Here is a 25,858-nt window from a genome sequence, read left to right as displayed (position 1 = left end):
TAGACCAATAATGGCAAATACTTTATTTGCTCAAGAAATTAAAAAGCTACAAAAAATGGTCTAGTTGTGGCTATCATGTTGACAGAAAGTACACAAAATCCCTCCAATTGCTTCAAATTCAGCAAAATAGTTGTGAGGCTAAGTACAGCTCCAACACCAAATACAAGTTTGCTGATGACACCACTGTTGTGGCCTGTATCAAAGATGCTGATGAATCAGCATATAGGAGGGAGACTGAAATTTGACTGAGTGGTGTAATAACAACCACCTCTCACTCAATGTCAATAAGCCCAAGGTACTGATAGTAGACTTCAGGAGAGGGAAACCAGAGGTCCGTGAGCCAGTAATCATCGGAGGATCAGAGGCAGAGAGGGTCAGGGGCTTGAAACTCCTGGGTATCACTATCTCACGGGACCTGTCCTGGACCTATCATACAAATATAATTGCAAAGAGGGCATGACAGTGCTTCTAATTCCTCAGGAGTCTGTGGAGATTTGGCATGTCATCAAAAAACTTGGTAAACTTCTATAGATGTGAGATGGAAAGTGTGCTGACTGGCTGTATTATGGCCTAGTATGGGAACACCAATACCTTTGAGTGGAAAATCCTACAAAAGGTAGTGCATTCAGTCTAGTACTTCACAGGTAAAACTCTCTCAACCATTGAGCATATCTATGTGAAACACTGCCATAGGAAAGCAGCATCCATCATGAAAGATTCTCACCACCCAGGCCATGCTTTTTTCTCACTGCTGCCATCGGGTAGAAGGTACTTCAGGAGCTTCAGGTTCAAGAACAGTTAGGCTCTCAAACAAATGGGGATAACTACACAAACACGAGGAAATCTGCAGATGCTGGAAATTCAAGCAACACACACAAAATGCTGGTGAAACGCAGCAGGCCAGGCAGCATCTATAGGAAGAAGCACTGTCAACATTTCAGGCCGAGACCCTTCGTCAGGACTTGATAAAGACTTTCATCTTATTTCATGTTCATTATTTATTGCTATTTATTTATAATCTGCACTTGCATTGCTTGTTTACAGTTTAGTTCCTGATGCTTACAGTTTACAGAGTCTGTTTACAGCTGTTCTATAGATTTGCTAAGTATGCTCGCAGAAGAATCACAGGGTTGGATGTAGTGACATGTATATATTCTGTTAATAAATTTTACTATGAACTTTGAAAATGTGACCAAAAAAGTGTTTTGGACAACAGAATATGAAAGCAAACTAATAAGATGTTTCAAAACATTCAACAGGTTTTGGTATCTTTCAGAAGACTTGTTTAAGTGACGGATTGCATCAAATCCTATCTGCTCTACGTACAGTTTCAGTGTTCCCAAGAACCCTTACCACTGTGGAAAAGTTCCCTGCTCCTTATTTTACTCAATCTTCCCATGATTCCAGTGATAGAAAGAGTGGTAGGGGTGGGTTTGGAGAGTAAAAAGAAAGAAAACACAATTAATAGATTCCAGATCTGAAATTTTACTCTAGTAGCCCCACTGTGCAAAGTTGAAACATTGAGAACAAGTCAGAATCAGAATCAGGTTTATTATCACTGGCATGTGACATGAAATTTATTAACTTAGCTGCAGCAGTTCAATGCAATACATAATCTAGCAGAGAGAAAAAAATATAAAACATAATAATAAATAAACAAGTAAATCAATTACGTATACTGAATAGATTTTAAAAATGTGCAAAAACAGAAGTACTGTTTTTTTTTAAGTGAGGTAGTGTCCAAAGCTTCAATGTCTATTTAGGAATCAGATGGCAGAGGGGATGAAGCTGTTCCTGAATCACTGAGTGTGTGCCTTCAGGCTTCTGTGTCTCCTACCAGATATTAACAGTGAGAAAAGGGCATGCCCTGGGTACTGGAGGTCCTTAATAATGGACGCTGCCTTTCTGAGACACCATTCCCTAAAGATGTCCTGGGTACTTTGTAGGCTAGTGCGCAAGATGAAGCTAACTACATTTACAACCTTCTGCAGCTTCTTTCGGTTCTGTGCAGTAGCTCCTCCATACCAGACAGTGATGCAGCTTGTCAGAATGCCCTCCACAGTACAACTATAGAAGTTTTTGAGTGTTTTTGTTGACATGCCAAATTTCTTCAAACTCTTAATAAAATATAGCTGCTGTCTTGCCTTCTTTATGACTACATCAATATGTTGGGACCAGGTTAGATCCTCAGAGATCTTGACACCCAGGAACTTGAAGCTGCTCACTCTCTCCACTTCTGATCCCTCTATGAAGATTGGTACATGCTCCTTCGTCTTACCCTTCCTGAAGTCCACAATCAGCTCTTTCGTCTTACTGACGATGAGTCGCTTACCAGTATGGACACATTACCCTGCCCCTCACTCTCTGATGTTAACTTGGAGCTCAATTCAATTGCAAGAATGCATTCAAATCAGTGTCTTGTGACACATTGCATTGAGAAAAATGAAAGACTGCTGTGGAGCAGAATCTACTTACTGTTTAAAGGCTGCCATTGTGTTTTCCAGGTTCTCTCCAGCACCTGTGAGAGAGAAATCACAGACTCAATATTTCACCTAGGATTACTGTTCACCATCACTGGTCTTGTAGTTCAGTTTAAAGATAGTATTAATGAGAATATGGGGACAAGGAGTGGAGGTCGGGGGGGTAGAAAGGGTGGACGAGAGGGGGCACTTTGGATCTCATGCAGAACAAACACAATTAAACACATTAATAAAGAAATACAATAAATACAGAAAAAGTACACGATATAGTTTATATACATAGAATAATTATATGTCCATAAGGTGATGCCAGGCACAGGAATATCTGTACATAAGGTGACTAAGACAGGAACTGATAAAGTAATTTTGCTATTGTTGTTTCATTTTTCTTGTTATTGTTGTATTCCCTTGTTTTGCTGTACATTTTGGTATTGTATTTGCGGGCTGGCTCCAGCACAACCTCAGGGTGTGTTGGTTGTTAATGCAAATGACACATTTTACACAGTATGCTTCAATGTACAGGTGATAGATAAATAAACAAATAAATCTAAATGTTCCTATTAAACTCTGACACTCAAACCTGGGACACAAACTGGTTATTAATTGAACTCAAATACAAGATATTCTGCAGATGTTGGAAATCCAGAGCAACACACACAAAATACTGGAGGATGTGTTATTAATGCTGGTCACTGCCCAGTGATGAAGGCAACTGCCAGCCATAGGGACAGATTCAATGCTGGGCCTTCCAGCTGCCACTGTGGTTGCAGAGGACAGACTGATCGCCTTGCAGCTCCAGCAGCCCTGGAGATGCCTGTGATTTCACTGTCCAACCTGCAGAGAGGTAGTGTGATCACTTGAGTTGAGTACGATGTTCTCCCAAGGGGTTATTCCCTTAATGGAGTATGCCTGTGAGTGACATTTTAAAAAAAAGTGGGGAGGCTTATGCCCAGACACCAAACGGTCCCTGACAGATCGGGATCAGGGTCCAGTGGCACGGTATACAAGTTGACTGGGGACCCTTCACTGCTGCAGCCTTCCTCTGCCTTCACTGCCATTGTGATGTGTCATCATCTTCCGCCAGTTCCACCCTTGGGTTCTTGGTTGGATCACTTGGTCTGGATCCTTCCCCTTGATCTTACCACCATGGTTGACCCTAACAGAGGCTAAGCTCCAGACAACAATGCTCTTGGGATCTCAGGAACTCACAAACCTCTCCACCATCGAGAAAGTGACAATCCTCAGAGGAGCCACATGGCAGAACATGTAACTGCCTCTGCAACATTTAGTTTCCCCAAGTAATGTGTTCTAAGGATGTATCAGGGATTTCACAGTGGCAATGCATACTCAGCATTCCCAGCCACGTTCCCACTCTCACATAAGGCCATAAGACATAGAAGCAAAATTAGGCCATTCAGCCCATCATGTCTGCTGATCATGATTGATTTATTATTCCTCTCAAACTTATTCTCCTCCCTTCTCCCTGTAAGCTTTGACACTGACTAATAAAGAACCTATCACCATCTGCTTTAAATATACCAAGTTACTAGTGCCTTCAACAGCCGTCTGTTGCAATGAATTATTAATTCCACAAGAAATTCTTCATCTCTATTCTGGGGTTATGTTCCTAGATTCCCTGGCTATAGGAAACATACTCTATAAACCTACTCCATCTAGGCCTTTCAAGATTTGATACATATTGGCTTTTGACAAAGAAATTTGAAGATAAAGTTAAAGGAAATTTTTTTAAAAAGTAATCCGCTGCCAGGAACATGACTTGCATACATTTCCATGCATGTTTGCTTTCTTCCTGCTACTCTCTCAACTCCCCCCACAGTTGTCTATTTAGTTGAGGTTCCTTGTCGGTTTCGGTCCTCTCACACAATTGCTCTTCTTGAAAGATAAAAGTTCAAATTGCAGTTCCAAAAAGAGCACCAATCTGAATGCTGTCAAAGAAAAATGTAATTACAATAAGAGTGACACAGGACTGTATAGCCTTGAGGTTTACAATGTGAAAACTAGCAACAGACAAGCAGCATGGCTTAAACCAGGTGTAAATGGCAAATTAATTAAAATGGAATTGGACACTGGCTCAGCTGCTTAAGCCAATCCACAAAATGAACTTGAGAGGCATTTTAAAGATACCAACTTGAAGCCAACTAAGAACTTATACTGGACAAAAGATAGCTTCTGTGGGAATGACATCCATAACTGTGAAATACAACAACCAACAAGCCACAGTGAGCTTGTATGTCGTAAAAAAAACAGGACTGGGGATGTAATTGGATAAAAAAAGCTATAACTTGATTAGAGAACCATCCACCAATTGCAAGCCACATTCCACGCAATGAAGCCATCTGAAAGCAAATTCAGAAAGGTAATGAATAATGTCACAACTGTCTTTATGATGTACACCATGAACCATTGCCCAGAAGAGGACTAACAGGCTTTGGTGCCAACCTCTGTCTTTCTGGTTGGAAAGCATATTGGACCAAGGAAGGACCAAGCTGTTCAGAGGAACTACGAAAGTGCTGAAATCAGTGGTCCAACTACAACAGTTTTTGTTGGCAATATTTCTGAGAAAGTTTCTGGTATGTTAATCTGGCAGTTACTTGCAAAATGTGGCTTTGTTTTAAACTGGAAGAGAGTTTAACATGTTTCAGGATGGTTGCAAGCATTCAGCGTTTGTGAGTATAAACAAAAACAGTATCCACTCTTTGTGCAATCCTCAGGTTTTTGCATGAACTTCAAGAGGGAGACAAACAGCTGCTTACAAAAACAGATGCAAAGACAAAAACCCAGCTGGATGAGGGGAAGGTCAAAACAAAAGGAGTCAATGGAGATTCAAAAACAGAGGATTCGTCAGATGATGTTGTGGATGAGGAAATCAAGAGGAGACATCAGGTCGTAAAGGAAACAATGGAAGGATTAATAAGAGAATATTTCAGTGAGCTAAGTGGACCTTCCCAAGATCAAGATGCACCAACTTGAAAAAAGGAGGAAGAGATGGAGAGAAAGAATGTGAACAAGAGAATGGTGTTACTGAGAGAAGTAACATGAGAAAGAAAAAGAAAGGAATAGAAGTAGATCCAGAGAGAGGAAAGGAGACGAAAGGCGTTCGCGTCTCTCAGGACCACTTCCTACAGTTTCAGTGTCAACTCATCACTATGGAGGAAGCCCCAGAACGTGTAATGGTTGAGATTGTAAAGATGAGGTTACAAAACATAACAGGAGTGACCCTGTGGTAGACCTACAAGTACTAACTGGCTCTTGTGATCAGAAATCACAGTTGCAGTGATCCCAGCCCACTTTGTTGGTCTTCAGTTAACTGCTAAGTCAGATCGATCTGATGTGAAGGAAGGGAGCAAGAACAACACAAACTTAAGAAGAACTGTCCATCTGTCTCAGGGTTCATTATTGAAATTAAAAACTTGGAAAGGAGGGTGAGGACAAAATGCTGGCTACGGCTTTGAGTTTGTAGCACTGAAATGAGAAAGAAAGAGCAACTGCCATAAATGCGAAAGATACTGATGCTGGGTCCTGCCAACAAGACTGGCATTCACTGAGAACTTCAGATGGAAATGCTTCTGAACAGTTGACATAGCAGATAGGAGAGAAGTATCCAGATGCAAGATAGTCTCCAGATGCACTTGCACAAGACACTGGCGAGGCTACACTTTGAATACTGTGCAGAGTTTTGGTTATTCTATTATAGAAAAGATGAGAAGATTTATGAGGATGCTGAGAGGACCAGAAGCCTGAGTTATATAGCTTGGCCAGGCCAGCACTTTATACCTCGGAACGTAGGAGAGTCGGGGGGGGGGGGGGGGGTGACCATTTAGAAGTGTCTAAAATAATTTTTATTTAGATACATAGCAAAGTAACGGGTCCTTCCAGCCCAATAAGACAACCCAATTACACCCATATGACTATTTAACTCTTTAGAATGTGGGAGTAAACCCGCATGGTCATGGAAAGAACATACCAAACATACCAACTCCTTACAATGGTGTAATTGAATGAGGATTGCTGGTACTCTAATAGAATTAAGTTAATCATGACACTACTGTGTTGCTTTAATGACAAGAGGTGCAGTTAAGGTGAAACACATGTCTTTTCCCCAAGTGAGTGGAGTCCAAAACTAGGGGACATAGGTTTAGGGTGAAAGGAAAGATTTAAAAAGGATCTGAGGCAATTTTTCCTTACACAGAGGGAGACAAGTATATGGAATGAGCTGTCAAAGGAAGTGGTTGAGGCAGGTATAACAATATAATTTAAGAAGTACTTGCATTAGTACAAGAAGAAACAAGGCTTAGCCTTAGAGGGACATGGGCTGAAAGCAGGAAATTGGGATCAGCTGGGTGGGAACTATGGTTGGCATGGGACTGTATCAGATTGACTGTGAGAATGTAGCATGTGTGCTTAAGGCGGATTGATCAGGCAGTGAATTGATTGGCCCTCCTACGTGCAGAGGGCCCTCTCTTTTGGCACATACTTTTGTCTCGGCAGACCCAGTTTATCATTCCCACACTGCAAGTTGTCCAGCGTGTATCATTACTAACATGTTTATACTCTGTTGTCTTTCTTGTTCTGCATGGACAGGCCTGGGCTGGTTAGGCTGACGTGATTAGAACCAAGAAAAGCTTACCATGCTCAGCCCAACATTTCTGTGCAGGTTGAGAAATAACTGCCCAGCTTCCAGCACATGGCCTGTAGATCTGTGAACAATTTTAGATCCTAATGCTGTTTCCATGTAACAAGGTTTTCTAACTCTCCCACCCTGTCAGGCAGTGGGTTCTAGCCTCCTGCCACTCCCCTTCAGTCCTTCTACCAAATACTTTAAGTCAATGGGCCTATGACATTCAGACCCAGAAACTGAAAATGGGGCATTTCCACATGCCTGTGGATTTATTCCCTCCTCCTGTAGTGCCAATTCTCTCAACCCTGCTCAACAATGTGGATTCTTGTTAGTGCTAGCCAATTTGACTTGTTTTTACATGCTTGTGCTCAGGCAAGAGAAAACTAAAAAGCAAACTACAGAAGGGTGAGGCACATCATTTTCCAAGAGATTAATCTACCATGCGTTCAATGATTCCCAAGTCCAAACTAATGTCCCAGGACAAGCCAACCTCTCATTTTAAGCTTATTCACATGTAAAACCATTCTCCCAAACACTTCCTTCAAATCAGAATGCTTGGCTGTTTATCTACCATCTATTTGGGTCCCCCACTCTTAATCACCCCTTCTAAATCCCTTATGTACAGGCACTCCTCTAACAAAATCATTTTATGGACATACAATAAATATAAGCTATCTTATGTATTTATGTATTTACTGTGTGTATGTGTGTGCATATTATAATGCAATTATTATTACATTCTTATGTTTTTTTTGGTGCTGCATTGGACCCGGACTAACATACATTTCATAGCAATATAGCACAGAACAGGCCCTTCAAGCCCAATGAGCCACACTGCTCAGCAACCCACCTATTTAACCCTAGCTTAATCACAGGATAACTTACAATGATCAATTAACTTACTAATCAGTAGGTCTTTGAACTGTGAGAGGAAACACACACGCTCATGGAAAGGAGGTACAAACTTCTTACAGAGAATGGCAGAATTGAACTCTGATGCTCCGAACTGTAATAGCATTGTGTGAATCACTATGCTACCATAGGATCCTAAATGACATTAAACAATCTTGAATCTCAAAACTTATCCACATGACAACTTTCGAACCTTGTTCAAAAACTTTGGCTTTTACTTAAATAATGGATTCCTTTGAAATTCGTTTAATGGCTTTACATACAGATTATGTTCCCACGATGCACGTCCATGACCACTGACCACATTCTGCTGCTGTCAGTTGACCATTTCCTCAGTGGTGTGGTTAAAATTGAACTGCTGACCAATTCTTGTGACTAGCACCTGCAATTACAGCGATCAAAGGTCATATCGCTGTCACAATACCAGCACCCATCCCTAACAGGAGGAATGACTAACGAGAACTTGGGGTGATCAGAGAGCAGCAGAGTGGTGCAATCACCTGAATCAACCAGTGAACTTTTACTGATAGTGGATGTACTGGTTATCATCTTAAACAGTTTTAGACTTGCCCATGTGGATTTTAAGTTGGCAAGCCTGACTGTCCTATTAAAGGAGACAGAAAACAAGAAACTTGTCAGCTTCACTTCAGTAGTAGGGAAGCTGCTAGTATCTATAGTGAAGGATCTGTTACCATCCACCTCATCGATGCCTCTTGTAATTTTAAACATTTCTAAAGGTTTCCCCATCATCCTCCACCATTCTGAGTAAAGAGCTAGCCTAGCCATTGTCGCAGAGTGATGATCATTATGCTATTAGTGTGAACTGTAAGATCTGGCTTTAATTCTGCTGCTCTCTGCAAGAAGTCTGTATGTACTCCCCATAAGTGTTTGAGTTTCCTCCAGGGTTTTCTCCCACATTCTAAAGATAGATGGTTAAGGTTAGAGAGTTGTGGGCCTGATATGATAGTGACATTTGCCCAACACAATCCTCACTGATTCGATTTGACATAAATGATGCATTTCAGTTAATCTTATCTTTCTCATCACCTCTATCCCTTCTAATGTTTTTTCTGCATGCTTTTCAATTTAGCCACATATTTCCCAAAACAGGAAGACCAAAACTGTACAATTGTATTCAACTGCAGGCTCACCAGGTCAATCGACAAATCAGAGCACATGGAACTGGGAGTTCATAATGGCATAGAGTAGAGTTAGCTAACAGGCAAGAAGCAGAGACTGAGTAGCTGGAGAAATTGCAGAGGGGGCATTAACAATGATCTTTCAAGAATCGATAGATTCTGGCATTATACCGGATGACTGGAAAATTGCAGATGTTACTCCCCTTTTTAAGAAGGGTGGGAGGCAGCAGAAAGGAAACTATAGATCTGTTAGCCTGACATCAGTGGTTGGGAAGTTGTTGAATCAATTGTTAGGGATGTGACTACGGAGAACCTGGAGGCACATGACAAGATAGGCCAAAGCCAGCATGGTTACCTGAAAGGAAAATCCTGCCTGACTAACCTCCTGCTATTTTTTTGAGGAAATTACAAGCAGAGTAGACAAAGGAGATGCAGTAGATGTGGTGTACTTGGATTTTCAAAAGGCCTTAGACAAGGTGTCGCACACTAGGCTGCTTAGTGAAATAAGAGCCCAAGGAATTACAGGGAAGTTACTAGCATGGCTGGAGCATTGGCTGATTGTCAGAAAACAGAGTGGGAATAAACAGATCCTATTCAGACTGGCTGCCAGTTACCAGTGGAGTTCCACAGAGGTCGGTGTAGGGACTGCTGCTTTTTACGATGTATATCAATGATTTGGACTATGGGATTAATGGATTGATGGCTAAATTTGCTGATGATACAAAGATAAGTGGAGGAATGGGAAATGCTGAGGAAACAGAGAGCCTGCAGAGAGACTTATTTAGTTTAGGGGAACAGGCAAAGAAGTGGCAAATGAAATACAATGTTGGAAAGTATATGGCCATGCACTTTGGTGGAAGAAATAAACTGGCAGACTATTATTTAGATGGGAAGAAGAAGAGATGCAAAGGGACATGGGAGTCCTTGTGCAGGATACCCTAAAGGTTGAACTCCAGGTTGAGTCGGTAGTGAAGAAGGCAAATGCAATGTTGGCATTCATTTCTAGAGGTATAGAATATAAGAGCAAGGATGTGATATTGAAGCTCTATAAGGCACTCGTGAGACCACACTTGTAGTATTGTGTGCAGTTTTGGGCTCCTTATTTTAGCAAGGATGTACTGACATTGGAGAGGGTTCAGAGAAGATTAACAAGGATGATTCCAGGAATGAAAGGGTTACCATATAAGGAACATCTGATAGCTCTTGGGCTGCATTCCCTGGAGTTCAGAAGAATGAGGGGGATCTCATAGACACATTCCGAATGCTAAAAGGCCTGAACAGATTAGATATGGCAAAGTTATTTCCCATGGTAGGGGAGTCTAGGACAGAGGGCACTACTTCAGGATTGAAGGACGCCCACTTAGAACAGAGATGTGGAGAAATTACTTTAGTCAGAGGCTGGTAAATCTGTGGAATTTGTTGCCACGAGTGACTGTGGAGGCCAAGTTATTGAGTGTACTTAAGGCAGAGATAGGTAGGTTTATTAGCCAGGACATCAAAGGGTATGGGCAGAAGGCAGGGGAGTGGGGATAACTGGAAGAATTAGATTAGCCCATGATTGAATGGCGGACTAGACTCGATGCACTGAATGGCCGATTTCTGCTCCTATATCTTATGGTCTAATGGTCTAAACCAATTAATCTCAGTCTGTAGAGGTCAGTGCTTAGGTATCATTTTTTCCACTGTTTACATCAATAATTTGGGTAAAGGGACTAATTGTCACATTTCCAGGTTTGCTGGTAATATTTTACTCGAACTGTGAGTACAGAGGGCACACAGGAGCCCTACTGGTATTTAAATACCTAGCTCAAGCATTCAGTGCATGAGTTCCAACTGGTTAAGTAATTACACAAGGAACAGACAAACATGACATATGTAATACAATGTTAGTGCAGCAACTAAGCCACTGATTACTAACTCAGAGGCCATTGTTTAAATCCCACCATGCCATGGAATTTAAATTAATCTGATCTGGGGTCATCAACAAACTTATCATGGGCAAGAGTTTGTTGCAAAAACCAATCTGGCTGAATAATGTCCTTTAGAGGAAGAAATATGTTGTCTTTAATGAGCATGGTCTATATGTTTATTTATTTGGAGAAATAGCATGGAAATACCAAGCCTGTAACACCCAATTACAGCCAATTTTGACCAATTAATCAATGTCCCAAACTCTCGGAATGTTGGAGGAAACCCATGTAGTCATGAGGAGAATGTACAAACTCCTTACAGACAGCAGTGGAATTAAACTGGCACACTAGCATTGTAATTACATTACCCTAACTGCTATGCTAACGTGCTGCCCCAATTCTATTATTTATTTAATTAGCAATACACCAACTCTTCAAGCCACACTGCCCCAACAACCCGATCAACTATAACCTAATCACGGGACAATAACCTATAATCTACGATAACCAATGAACCTACTGGGTATGTCATGGGACTGTGCGGGGAAACCAGAACACCACGGAGAGCAAGTACAGAGACTCCTTACAGAATGGTGTTGGAATTGAACTCTGAACTCCAGAAAACCCCATCTGTAATAGTATCACAATAACAGCTACAATATCATGGCACCCAATTCTAGACCTGCAGTTCAAGGACAATTGAGGATGCCCAGTAATGCTACCTTTGACAGTGCCTCCAACATCCCGAAACTGGTACAAGCAAAACTACCGATCGATTGTAAAAATCCATTTGCTTTAACTGATGGTCTTCAGAGGAGGAAATCTGTCAACTCTGAATGGTGTGGCCTAGGTAATTGAGTCTTAACTCCTTCAGAACTGGCTTAAAAAAATTCTACCCACTCCAAACATTCTGTCTACTACCTGTCCCATCAGCTGAAAGTCTGTACCACCAGGCTCAAGGATGGTTTAATAAGTCTACTGAATGGTCCCCAATAAATGATATTGTCTCCTAGTAGGATTAAAAAATAGACTCTAGATCTCACAATCTACTTCACTGACTTTGTACCTTATTGTCTGCCTGCACTTTCTCTGTAACTATAATCACTTTATCCTGTTGTTGTTTTCCCTTGTACCACCTCCATGCACTGTTGTAATGAAATGATCTGTACAGATGGCATGCAAAACTGATCTTTCACCGTATCTCAGTAATGGGATAGCGCCATGGCATAGCCATTAGTACAATGCTTTACAGCGCCAGCAGTAACATCAAGATTCAATGCCCACCACTGTCTGTAAAAAGTTTGTACTTCTCCCTGTGACCACATGGATTTCCTCCTCAGGCTCCAGTTTCCTCCCACATTCCAAAATTGTACAAGTTAGTAAGTTGTGGGTATGCTATGGTGGCACCAGAAGCATGGTGACACTTGTGGGCTGACCCCGGTATACCTTGGACTGTGCTGGTCACTGACACAAACAACACATTTCACTATACATTTTGATATACATATGACAAATTAAGCTAATTTGTAATAATAAACCAATTTAAAAATCACTAACCTCATCAAATTCTGGGCTAGCCAGCAAGTAACACGGAGTGGGATGAAATCCTGTTATGCTGATCCGAGTCAGGATAATTAGCTTGACATTACGACACATGCCCTTTGATCTTGAGTGATATTTGGCACCTCTTCCTCAAACAGATCCACAGCATATTTTGGATTATCATACTTATGCTGACACAGGCTTGGCCACAATTGAGGTATTCATTTTACATTTGAGCAGATTCCTACTAGCCAGTCTCATCAATAGACAACATGATCAAACTGTTGTGCATGATCCTCACAACATCTAACTCCGTTCTTGTGTGGCCGTGAAAGTTGAGAAACATTGAAAAGGTTGGTGTCAGCAGAGTGGAACTGCAAGTCCATGCCCAGAAGCAGGGACTGAGTTACAGAAAAGACCAGCTTTAAAGGGAGATTCAGAGGAATGCAAAGAGCATTAATAAGAAGGGAATTAACTACAAATAGGATTTAAAAGAAAATTTGGGATAAATGATAGTGCACACTTCACCATTTCTATAAACTGTCCAATATACAGCACACCCAGGAAAGCTCATCAGCACTTCTACTTCCTCAGGAGGCTAAAGATGCACGGCACGTCCCTGTCAACTAGTGCAAATTTTTATTGATACCCCATGGAAAGCATCCAATCCATGCATTACAGCTTGATATGGCAACTGCTTTGACCATGACTGTGGGAATTCGTTGCCACAGTTGCTTGTGGAGGCCAAGTTATTGAGTATATTTAATGCACACGTTGATAGTCAGGAGATGAAGGGATATGGGGACAAGGCAGGAGATTGGGGCTGAGGGGAAACCATGATGAAATGGTAGAGCAGACTTGATAGGGTAAATGGAGGTGAGGGAGGAAGTGAGTGGGAAGGTGTAGCATTTCTCTTGCTTGCATGGATAATGGCCAGAAGGGAGATTAGTATGGAGGGACGAATGGACAAAGGAATAACAAAGGGAGTGATCCAAGCCGAGTTTGATATAAATGAGACAGATTTAAGTTACAGTGGAAAAGTAACACTGGACCATTGTAAAACTATCCTCTTCATAGTTCAGTTTTGCCAAATTTTACACTACCTAAAAATATTTAACCTGTGCCTTGCATCCCAAAATCTGTGTCATGAACAAGAGATATAATAAAAACAATGACCCTAACACTGATCCTTGAAAAAAACTACTTTCTTTCCTCTTGTCTAAAAACAACCATTCAACGTAACTCTGTTGTTTATTACCTAGCCAATGTTGCATTCTTGCTTTAAATTACTTATTTACACATTTTAACTTTAAGAGGACCACAACCTTGTCATGGCTTGAAGGCTTGTGTGCCTCAATGTCCCAGAGAGCCAAGTTGGCTCAAGTCAGGAGTTTATGCTTTGGCTCTTGGTAGGGTCACTCATGCCAAACAGGTCAAAGGGTTGCCAGATGAAAAATGATCTACAGGTCTTCTGGGTTCAGGGATTCATCTCAGAGCTAACAACCTTGACTGGTAAAACAAAACTTTCATGGAAACAGCAATAAAGAATCCTTCTACAGTGCCTATAAAAAGTATTCCTCCCCCAAACATTTTCATCTTTTATTGTTTTACCATGTTGAATCCGTGGATTTAATTTAGCTTTTTTGACACTGATCAACAAAAGAACTCTTTTGTGTCAAAGTGAAAATAGATCTCTATAAAGTGATGTAAATATAAAACAATAATTGATTACAGAGATATTCACCTCCTTCAGGTCAGTATTTAGTAGATGCACCTTTGGCAGCAATTGCAGCCCTGAGTCTGTGTGAATAGAATAGAATTTTTCCCCATTCTTCTTCACAAAATTGCTCAAACTCTGTCAGGTTGCATGGAGATCATGAGTGAACAGCCCTTTTCAAGTCCTGCCATAAAGTCTAATTTGGATTGAGGTCTGGACTCTGACTTCACTACTTCAGGACATTAACTTTGTTTTAAGCCATTCCTGTGTAGCTTTGGCTTTATGCTAGGGGTCATGGTCTTGTTAGAAAACAAATCTTCTCCCAAGTCGCAGTTCTCTTGCTGAACGCATCAGGTTTTCCTCCAGGATTTCCCTGTATTCTGCTCCATTCATTTGATTCTCTACCTTCACAGTGCTGCAGTGAAGCAACCCCACAGCATGATGCAGCCACCGCTATGCTTCACAGTAGGGATGGTGTTTTCAATGATGTGTGGTCTGATGGCCAAAAAGCTCAGTTTTGGTTTCATCAGACTACAGAGCCTTCTTCCAGCTGACTTCAGTCTCCCACATGCTTTCTGAAAATTCTAGCTGAGATTTCATGTGAGTTTTATTTCCCCCAACAGTGGTTTTCTCTTTGCTATTCTCCCATAAAGCTGTGACTGGTGAAGCACCAGGGCAACAATTATTGTATGTACAGTCTCTCCCATCTCAACCACTGAAGCTTATAAATCCTCCAGAGCTGTCATACGTCTCCTGGTGGCCCCCCCATGAGTCCCCCTTGCACGGTCACCCAGTTTTTGAGGACAGCCTGCTCTAGGCAGATTTACAGCATATTCTTTCAATTTCTTGATGGTTGACTTAACTGTACTCTAAGGGATATTAAATGACTTGAAAATGACCTGATTTGTACTTTTCAATAACCTTTTCACAGAGTTGTTTGAAATGTTCTTTTGTCTTCATGGTGTAGTTTTTGCCAGGATACCAGCAGTTGGACCTTCCGATACAGGTGTATTTTTACTGCAATCAATTGAAACATCTTGACTGCACATGGTGATCACCATTTAACTACTTATGTGACATCTAACACTAATTGGCTGCACCAGTGATGATTTGGTGTGTCATATTAAAGGGGGTAAACACTTATGCAATCAATTATTTTGTGTGTTATATTTGCAATTAATTTAGATCACTTTGTAGAGATTTACTTTGACATGACAAGAGTCTTTTTCTGTTGATCAGTGTCAAAAAAAGCAAAATTAAATCCACTGTAATTCAATGTTGTATAACAATAAAACATGAAAACTTCCAGGGGAGGGGGATAAATATTTTTTATAGGCACTTGTTGTGATGGAAAATAACTGGTTCTTTGAGTCTCAACAGTAGAGGCCTGGACACACATAGTTTTAATAATAAGGAATTTATTTACAAGGGGAAGTCGGGTCAACACAAGCAACTACAATACACAGGAAGCGGCGTGGGGACAGGGTACGGTTACACAAACAAAGAACAAGGGAAAAGCACTACAATAGCTATCCCCCTTGATCTTGGATAGCTGCGGCTCCCTTACCAGGACAAACGATAGACCTTCCCAAACATAAATCAATGCACTTACCTTCAATGAGGTGGTCTGTAAGAGAAGGTGAGCCAGGGCCAAGTCTCACCTTTTGTAGCATGGGGCTGGGCGAGATAATCCAATTAAGGTGACCAATAATTTAGGTGTGCATTGATTAGTTGGGAGGGACCAAATATTGATTGGCATATGGTGTGTCCTCCGACCAGCCAGGTGGCAATGCATCTGTCACGAGGCCGGAATCTCTGGATACAGCACTATACATCAGAGTGTGACAGTATTCCAAAATCTCCTGGGACTTGCATGACTAATAGTAGTCAAAGGACAGAGGAAGCTACTGTCATGATGAAGGAAGCCATGAACCTTGCCAGAGACTGAGGACCTTCATTGCTGCCCTGAACATCAGCAGTGTAACAGGAAGTAAGTTACACACATTAACTTTGTTGATAACCCCTATTATATAATACATCATTCCAAAATATTTTTTGGAAGTTCACCTATACCATATCAACAATATTACTCTTATCAACTTGATACAATAATTCTGCAAAAATTCAAATTAAACATGATTTTCCTTTAACAAACCCATTCTGGTTTAGGTGAATTAATTAATCAATCGATTTTCCTTCATTCAACTACTAAGCCTGCCCCAAATCAACGTTTCTAAGAGCTCAAAACAAATGTTGGTTTTATCCTTACTCACCTTATTATATAAAGGAGTACCATTCATCACTTTCCAGTTCTTTTGAACCACTCCCATAACCCCACACCCAGCAATATTCAAAATTAATTGAAAAATTATAGTCGGAAAGTTACTGCAATTATTTACCTATGCATCACTAGTCAGATATTACCCTTTAATCATTAGGCTCTTGAACCAGAGGGGATAACTTCACATGCACCATCACTAAACTGTTCCCATAACCTATGAAACTCACTTTCAAGAACTCCCCATCTCATGTTCTCAATATTTCTTATTTCTTTTTCTTTCTTTCTTTTTTATTTCATGCAGTTTGTTGCCTTTTGCACATTGGTTGTTTATCCAAACTGTTTAGTGCAGCCTTTCATTGATTTCATTGTGTTTCTTGGATTTATTGTGTATGCCACAGGAAACAAATCTCAGGGTTGTATATGGAGACAAATACTGCATGTACTTCAATAATAAATTTACTCTAAACTTTGAAAAATAAGGATAAAGTTTTTTCGAGCCAATTTGCAGTGGAAGCTTGGAATTTATGGTCTAAAAGGATTAGGATTATGGTAGGCTGGGAGTTTATAGTTAAGAGGGATAGGATTAAGATAGTTTTGAAGCTTACAGTCTGAGAAGTTTGAGGAAATAGACTTGTGTTAAAAAGGAGTACTAGAAAACCAAATATATAGACTATGATATGGTAGGAATAAGCTAAAACAATCTAAATTGCTCCTTTTTTTTGTCTGGTGGGCACAAATCATTCATATATGCCCTACCACACAAGACCACAAATCAGGTAAAAAAAACGTTTCCTTATTTATAACTGTGTCATGTTAGATCTGCTGACTATGTTATGCACTATTTAAACAAAGGCCAACCTGAAGTTGCAAAGCATTGATACTACAGAACTTCACTGATTGTGTATCATTTGGTTCAGTAACTGATTAACAAATGCAATCACATATTGCTAATGTTAGATGTAGAGAAGCAATACTGGAATCTGTTCGTTGCAGGGAAAGTGCTCTAGGATCACTGTGATATTCCTCACAAATTGCAGCTGAGGGGAGAGCGGGTTGATGTAGTTTTGTTTCAAGGTGAAGTCATTTATTTGCAAGAGACGAAAATATTTCACTAGGATAAGATTGTATACACTTCAGCAGCAGAGAGATGGAACAATAACTGGCTTTGCTCTTCCATGATCCATTACCTCCTATTCAACCCTGTTTCACTTCAAGCACCTTGGGTACTGACCAGTTTCCAGGGAAAAGGGTAATATGGACATTTCTAGAGGGATAGAACCAGTTCTGGCACTTTTGAGTCCAGCCCTGCTTTGTGTCACATGCAGGTTGAGAAACTAAGGCACACAACTATAAGGGTTCAACTCCTGACACCGTCTACAAGGACTTTGACAATTCTCTCCATGGCATGTGGATTTTCTCTGGGTGCTCCAGATTCCTCCTACATTCCAGAGACGTACGGGTTAATAAGTTGTGGGCATGCAATGCTGGTGCTGGAAGCATGGCGACAGTTGTGGGCTGCCCCCAGCACATCCTCAGACCGTGTTGGTCATTGACATAAATGACACATTTCACTAGTATCAATGCACATGTAAAGCTAATCTCTTAAATTTGTGAGTTTCATGATATTCATGGCCACCGACTCAACAAGCCACTAATGTAAACATCCATTGCTGTGAACACCAAACACAGAACTCAAACCCATAACTGACAGCACCAGTGTCACACCTTCCTTCCTTTATACTGGCTACATCCTCTATACTTTCAGTAGGGTCTCAACCTGAAACACTGACTACTCCTTTGTCTCCACAGATGCTGCTCGACCTGCTGGGTTCCTCCAGCAACTGAGGTGCCTGTTCCTCCTCCAACATCCAGTCTCTTCAACGCCTGCAATCGTGAACCTCAATCCAAGCCAATAATCATTTAGAGCTATAAAAACCTTGATTATAAATATCAAAATGAATTGCTTCATAAAACCTTTTACCTTATTACTTAGAATAGTGTTTTATGAACAGGAAAGACTTAATTAGAAAACAATTTAATTCCGATACACTGACCCCTATGTCACCATCAACCCTTCTTCCTCTCAAACCTGGGGAGAGACCAGTTACCCAAAGGAAAAGTGCTTTGCGACTTTATCTTGATTCAATACATCCAGCAATATTTCACATCCAATGTGACAAGTTATTCAGTAAGTTACTAGGATAGTTCTATGAATGAGGTTGGCAAACTGTTTGTCCATTAAAGTCTAGAGAGCAGCCAGCTTGTTCTCCTGCCTGCCAATTTTGGATGGGCCTGGTTTTGCAATTTTGGAAAGATGGTATGGTTGGGATACTCATCAGAAAATTATCATAGCCCAAACATTTTCCAAACGCTGCTGCAGGTGATCAGGATTAGCTACTCCCAATTGTTCCCATTGCAGTTAGATAGCCCATAAAGTTCTTGCATCAATGCACCTTACCACAGTCATTATTCTACCCTCAACTTTCACTTAGAAACACCTAGAAACACCTCAGAGACTCCGTCAGGGAACTGAGGTGCCTGAATCAATTGTTTACCAGTTCAGGCTCTACAATGATCTGTGCTACTTTGAATAAGCATTAGAACCAAGATAAATGAGCTTCCACCATGATGTGATCTCCTAGAAAGTCCAGGAGATTCTTTGTAAGCTGATCAAAGTTGACCCACCCCCACTGCAGAAGGCATTGGAAAAGGTACAGAGGTTTACCAGGATGCTGTTTGGATTAGAGGGTATGAACTACTGGAAAATATGGGAACAACTGTGTCATTTTCTCGAGTGTTGGAGGCTGAAAGGATACATGATAGAAGTTTAGAACTCGACGGTTGGAATCTAGATAAACGTATCAAATAGAGAGAGCATACATTTAAGTCAGGACGGGGAGTTTGAGAGATGTGCAGGGCATTTGAGGGATGCAGATCTATGATCTTGAGCAAACAGAAGAGATTTAGTTTAATTAAGCATTGTGTTCAGCAAAGCCGTCGAGGGCAGAAGGGTCTGTTCTATGGTTCTGAAACAATGGCTAGCGGGCTCAAAGACACTGACATTTCAGCAATGAACTGTCATCTACAAGACAAACATAAACACACACCTCAGTTAACATATGCAGCTGGTAGTCACTAGACCTTGCCGAAAGATATTCCATCTACTACGTTGGGCTGTTGTAAACCGGTGAACCTAACGTTCAACGTCTTTCTGGCATCACCCCAAGTCATTCAGGAACCCTTTATACTTCCAAACGCTCCACCAGTCCCATCCTTTTGGCAATCACTCCTAAATGCTAAGACTTCACGTCCAGATCCCTCTTTACAAACCTTTTAAGTTAGATTTTCCTTTAAAATTGACTTCTGAAGGAGCGCATTTTCATAGTGTATCTTACTCAGTGCCTCTGTCCTAATGACGTCTCTGCAACTGACAACGGCTGACGCGCACCTGTATTTCTACTCCAATTCTAGGCTCTTGGTACCCGTGAGGTTGTCGATAGGAACAGCCAGAACATTAAATCCCAGGGCATCTCAGCTAAATTGCATCCATACAACTGGGAGAAAAGGAATCTCCTAAGATGCAAATCCCTCGCCTCCTCATAAGGTGAACTCATCTAACCAGACATTAACCGAGTTAACCACGGCTGCACACTGGGAATCGTCCCATCGTCTGAAGCAAATAAAACAATTCTCATAACCATTTTTAAAGTTTTAAATGTCGGAAAGTACTACCGACAAAACAATCGTCCGTATAACGTATGAGTGCAGACATGACGTACATGATCCATGAGCGGTTTAAGCTACTGTTAAACTTGCACCAACCCCAGTGAACTGATGCAAGCAGGGACCATTGCGGTGGTAACCAAACATGCTGTGGGGCGAGGACTGGAGGAAATAGAACGAGGAAAGATAAAAACAGTCAATGTTCTTGTGCCACAAAGGGAGAAGATCAATGAAACGCTCCTCAGTAAGGCAGCCCCGGCGAGGTATACAGCGGACCCTTTTTTTTGTTTACTGAGAGACCCCGAGGCTGAGCCGCAGTCTGCATCCGACTGAGTGCAGGCGTTGAGCTTTTTTTAAAATGTGGTGGTGGTGGGGGGGGGGGGTGTTGAATTGCAGCAATTACCCAGATTGCAGCCCCGCTCTGCGTTAAAACGCAGCAGGGCTCGTCATTGAAGTATGGAAATAACGATGAATTGAGAGTGTCTGGCTTGGGGACCAACAACAAAAGAGAATCCACCCCCCCCCCCCCGTCTCCTCGTCACTTACGACCTGAGAGAGAGGACCTGGGGAGGGGGGATCACTTACCCCCGCGATGAGAGATGTGCCGGCACCTGAAGCTCTGACGCTTCTTGCTATGCAGCAGCGTCGGGCACTTGAAGAGCAGAGCCGACGAGAGAATGTAACCGCCGAGAGTGGAGAGGAGGCAGAGCGTGGCTGACATTGCTTCTGTCGGCTCGGCGCCGGTGCTTCACGCGGGGGAAGGAGAGAGACGGGGGAAGGGATGGGTCGGGAGGGGAAAGGTGAGGGGGTGGTAACCCGACGAGGTAACCGCCGCACTCGATCCCCGCTCCACAACTGCAGGCGACCGGCCGCTTACCACCCGCCCCCCGCGCCTGCGCACACAAAAGCCGCCGGCTCGCGCTGCCATTGGCGGTTCGCCGCTGATTGCGCAGCCACCCACGCAAGCACGTGCTCTCCGGCCCTCGTCCCCCCCCGCCCCGCGCATGCGCGCACCTGTCTCACTCGGGCTGACCGTCTGTCACTGTTGTATCCGCAATCAGAACGTAGGAAATAACAGGGAGGGAAGACCATTCGGCCCTTCGAACCTGCTCCACTATTCATGGAGGATCCTTCATTGCAAAATTTCCTTAATTTCCAAAATGCTATCCATTCTTACGTCGAATACTCTGAATGAACCTCCAGAGCACTGCTCCAGAGAATGGCAAAGATTCACTGCACTCATCTGGAGACACAAACCTTGAGTTAATGCCAACCAGTAGGTGGCTGTTTATACAAAACCTAGTCTGTTTCCTCCACAATCTCATCAACTACTTCTCTGCACCCCAAGACAGACTCTCACTAGGGCCTCTTAACCTACCAATCAACACATCTTCTGGAGGTGGGAGGAAACATAAGGACTGGAGGAAATCCAGGCAGTTCACACAGATAGCACTGGAGATTTGGATTAAACTTCGATCATTGAAGTCGTGAGTAGTGGCTCTACTATCTATCTACAGGGAATCATGATTCATATGGCTTGGCTGAAGAAATTTCATTTTGTTTGCCCTGAATGCTTGAACTTCATTGAGATTTCTCCACATCTTCCAGCCAGAAAAATTATCCCAAAATCCACTTCTCACTCTTCCAAATTCAAACCAGTGTAGGGTGAGTCTGCCTAATCCCTCTTCTTTTAACAAATCCACAAGTTGCCCAGGAACCAATATGATGAATCTTCTGCACAGTACAGTGACAATATTTACAAAGCATTAGATAGGTACATGGATAAAACAGGGGTTCTCAACCTGGGGCCCACAGACCAGTTGCTTGGTCCATGGCACAATAAAAGGTTGGGAACCCCTGACCAGTAAGGAGATGGACAAGGTACCTTATAGATGGCATTTATAGATAAATTTGCTGACAATACCATTGTTGGTAAAATCTCAGGTGGTGACGAGAGGGCTCACAGGAGTGGAGTCGTGCCACAGCAACAACCTGGCACTCAACATCAGTAAGACGAAAGAGCTGATCATGGACTTCCAGAAGGGTAAGACAAAGGAACACATACCAATCTTCAAAGAGGGATCAGAAGTCCAGAGAATGAGCAGTTTCAAGATCCTGGGTGTCAAGATCTCTGAGGATCTAACCTGGTCCCAACACATCGATGTAGTCATAAAGAAGGCAAGACAGCGGCTATACTTTATTAGGAGTTTGAAGAGATTTAGCATGTCAACAAATACACTCAAAAACTTCTATAGTTGTACTGTGGAGAGCATTCTGACAGGCTGCATCACTGTCTGGTATGGAGGGGCTACTGCACAGAACCAAAAGAAGCTGCAGAAGGTTGTAAATGTAGTTAGCTTCATCTTGCGCACTAGCCTACAAAGTACCCAGGACATCTTTAGGGAATGGTGTCTCAGAAAGGCAGCGTCCTTTATTAAGGACCTCCAGTACCCAGGGCATGCCCTTTTCTCATTGTTACCATCTGGTAGGAGACACAGAAGCCTCAAGGCACACACTCAGTGATTCAGGAACAGCTTCTTCCCCTCTGCCTCACTTAAGGACACTACCTCACTTAAAAAAAATATACAGTATTTCTGTTTTAGCACATTTTTAATACCTATTCAATATACATTATTGATTTACTTATTATTTTTATTTTATTTTTTTCTCTACTAGATTATGCATTGCATTGAACTGCTGCTGCTGCTACCTTAACATATTTCATGTCACATGCCAGTGATAATAAACCTGATTCTGAAATGTAGGTAAGTGGGACTGGCTTAAGATGAACATCTTGGTTGATATGGGCCGAAGGGCCTTTTCTGTGCTGCATGACTAAGTACTCCCTCAGTAAAGGCTGGAAACATTCAGCAAGTCAGGCAGCATCTGTGAAAAGAGAAACAGTTGATCTCCACCCAGAAATAGGAAATACTGTAGATGGTCGTTAGAGCAAAATGCAAACTGGGTCAAGCAGCCTCTGTGGAGGCAAAGAATAACATCAGTATTTGGGATTGACACTGTATCAGAATTGGTATAGAGCAAGGGTTCACAACCTGGGATCCACAGACCCCTTGCTTAATGGTATTGGTATAGAGGGAAGATAGCCAATATAAAGAGGCAGAGTAAGGCAGGGCTGATGGAAACAGGTGAGGTGATTTTTCAGGTGAAGACTTTTGGTCTCAACTGAGGAAGGGAGAAGACAAAGTACCTTTAAGCTGCAGGGAGAAAGGGTAACTCCCATGTCCATTTACTATGTTTGGATAAAAGTTATGATTTTATACCTACTGTAACATGTATGTCAGACATGAAGGAGATGAAAGAGGAATGGTTATTGCAGCTTAACATATCCTGGCAACCTTTTCCTTGGATCTTTTTCCACAAGAGCCACACAAATCTATTACGCATTTGATTCTTTTTATCTTTAGGGAATATGTATTTGTTCTAATTTATTACTACACTAAACTAAATAGGGTTGAAAGTACAGAGGAGGATATTAAGAAGCTCCAAGGGGATATTAACAAGCTGAGAGAGCGGGTGTGACTGTAGCAGATGGAACTTAATGTTTAAAGATGCAAGGTTATTCACTTTGATGCACACAGAAGTGGAATATTTGTCAAACAGCGAGAGATTGAGGAGACTTAGTGGACAAATTGACCTGAATATTCTTGTAAACAAGTAACTGAAGGTCAGAAGGAGAGGAATTAGAAAGGCAAGTAGTATGTTAGCCTTCATTATGAGAGTATGATTTCAGTAATAAAAAATATCCTATTGCCATAACAGAGGGCCCTGGGGAAACCACATCTGAAGGAGTTTCCATACCCAAGCAAGGATGTATTACATACTTGCTCTGAAGAGAGTGCAGTGAAAATTCACTGGGCTGGTTCGAAACGATGGCAGGTTAGGCAAATGTGGATAGGCAGAATAGACTGGGACTGTATTCTTTAGGAATGGAAGATGAGAAGATCTCATCAAAACATGCTAAATTCTTTTAAGTGATTCACAAGCTCAATTCAGGAGGGATGTGGGGGGGGGGGGGGGGGAAGGGTTAGGTTGTTCTTAGGGTAGGTAAAAAGACCAGTACAACATCAAGGGCAAAAGTGCCTGAACTGCACTGTGATGTTCTATTAAACAGATTGTTGGCTATTTTGTATTGTTGAGAAAACATTACACATCTCCAAATACTTTATCAATAGCACAGAATAAATGCAGAACAGGAGGGATTGATGATAGATAACCAGATAACCACAGTCAACACCTCAGCACCAGTTCAGGCATTAGCAGGACAGTTCCAGTATCAGCAAATTAATTGTTTAATCTTCATGTTCATTTTACCTGAAGGTATTGTCTACCACGTTGATTAGTCTAAAGTGCAGAAGCAGGGACAGCAGAATGTATTCAAATGTGGTACAATCTATGCAAAGTAATTCTGACGTGAAAGACATATCCACCCTGAGCTGTATAAGTTTATGATTTGAGCTTTAAAATAAGTCCATGTACAACCAGTAATCTATGATTATATGTTGCCCAGAAATATCTTTGCATAAGTTGCATTTCATTCAAACTACCTGTGAAATTTTCCACAAAAGTGGAAAGGTATAGTCCTTGAAATAAAAACCATTAAGTTTAGCTGAAACTTCAGAAAGAAACATCTGTACAGAATCAGTATTTTAAGAAAACATTCATTAGGCTGCTTCGTATATGACTTTACCCAAAATAAATCTTTATCTCCCCATTAATATCCTTCCCTGCACTTACCCCTGCAAGAGGCCAAGTGCTACACCTGCCATTCAGGGCCCCCAAACAGTCTTTCCAGGTGAGGCAACACTTCACCTATGAATCTGCTGTGGTCCCCTATTGTATCTGGTGCTCTCAATGCGGCCTTCTCTACATTGCTGAGACGCATCGTAAATTGGGGGACTGCTCCATCTGCGAAAAATGGAACTCCCAGTGGCCAAACTTTTTAATTCCAATTCCGCCATATTGGTCCATAGCCTCCTCTTGTGCCATGATGAGGCCACTCTCAGGGTGGAGGAGCAACAGCTTATCTTCCGTCTAGATACTGTCCAACCTCATGGCATGACTATCAATTTCTACTTCTAGTTAAAAAAATTTCCCACCCCCTCTCTTCTGCTATTCCTCACTCTGGCCTCTTACCTCTTCTCACCTATTCCTCCTTCTTAGGTCCACTCTCCTCTCCAATCAGATTCCTTCCTCTCAAGCCCTTTAGCTTTCCCAGCCACCTGGCTTCACCTATCCACCTCTGGATATCCCCCTTCCCCTCCTCCCCTGCCACCTTTTTTTAATCAGGAGTCTTCTCCCTTCCTTTCCAGGCCTGAAGAGAAGCTCCGGCCTAAAAAATCAATTGCTTGTTCATTTCCATGGATGCTGCCTGACCTGTTGAGTTCCTCCAGCATGTTGTATTTCCACTATCTACAGTATTTCTAGAATTTGTTTTTTTTTCTTGTTCAGTTTTGACATACTCTATGCAATACCTTTTAAAATGCTGTATTTTCAA

At 41.8% G+C, this 25,858-nt stretch overlaps 1 protein-coding gene across 2 annotated transcripts in view; it reads right to left on the bottom strand.

Moving 5' to 3' along the window:
• gdpd1 (glycerophosphodiester phosphodiesterase domain containing 1) overlaps positions 1–21,221 on the bottom strand; it is a 61,136-nt gene extending 39,915 nt beyond the window's left edge. Inside the window, exons 1-2 of one of the 2 annotated variants that reach the window (XM_059973614.1) lie at positions 20,929–21,221; positions 2,476–2,518 (exon numbers count right to left, since the gene is read on the bottom strand). In XM_059973614.1, coding sequence (XP_059829597.1) covers positions 2,476–2,518; positions 20,929–21,064 — 179 coding nt within the window. In that variant the 5' untranslated portion in view covers positions 21,065–21,221. Of the gene's footprint in view, positions 1–2,475; positions 2,519–12,637; positions 13,577–20,928 lie in introns of those variants that run through there. The other variant, XM_059973615.1, reaches the window with a different exon arrangement.
• Between the last annotated feature and the right edge of the window lie 4,637 nt (positions 21,222–25,858).

This window comes from Hypanus sabinus, chromosome 6, assembly GCF_030144855.1.
Source record: "Hypanus sabinus isolate sHypSab1 chromosome 6, sHypSab1.hap1, whole genome shotgun sequence".
In the NCBI taxonomy this organism is placed as follows: Eukaryota; Metazoa; Chordata; class Chondrichthyes; order Myliobatiformes; family Dasyatidae; genus Hypanus; species Hypanus sabinus.
Note: the sequence above shows the minus strand (reverse complement) of the source record. Positions and strands in the feature narration are given on the sequence as shown.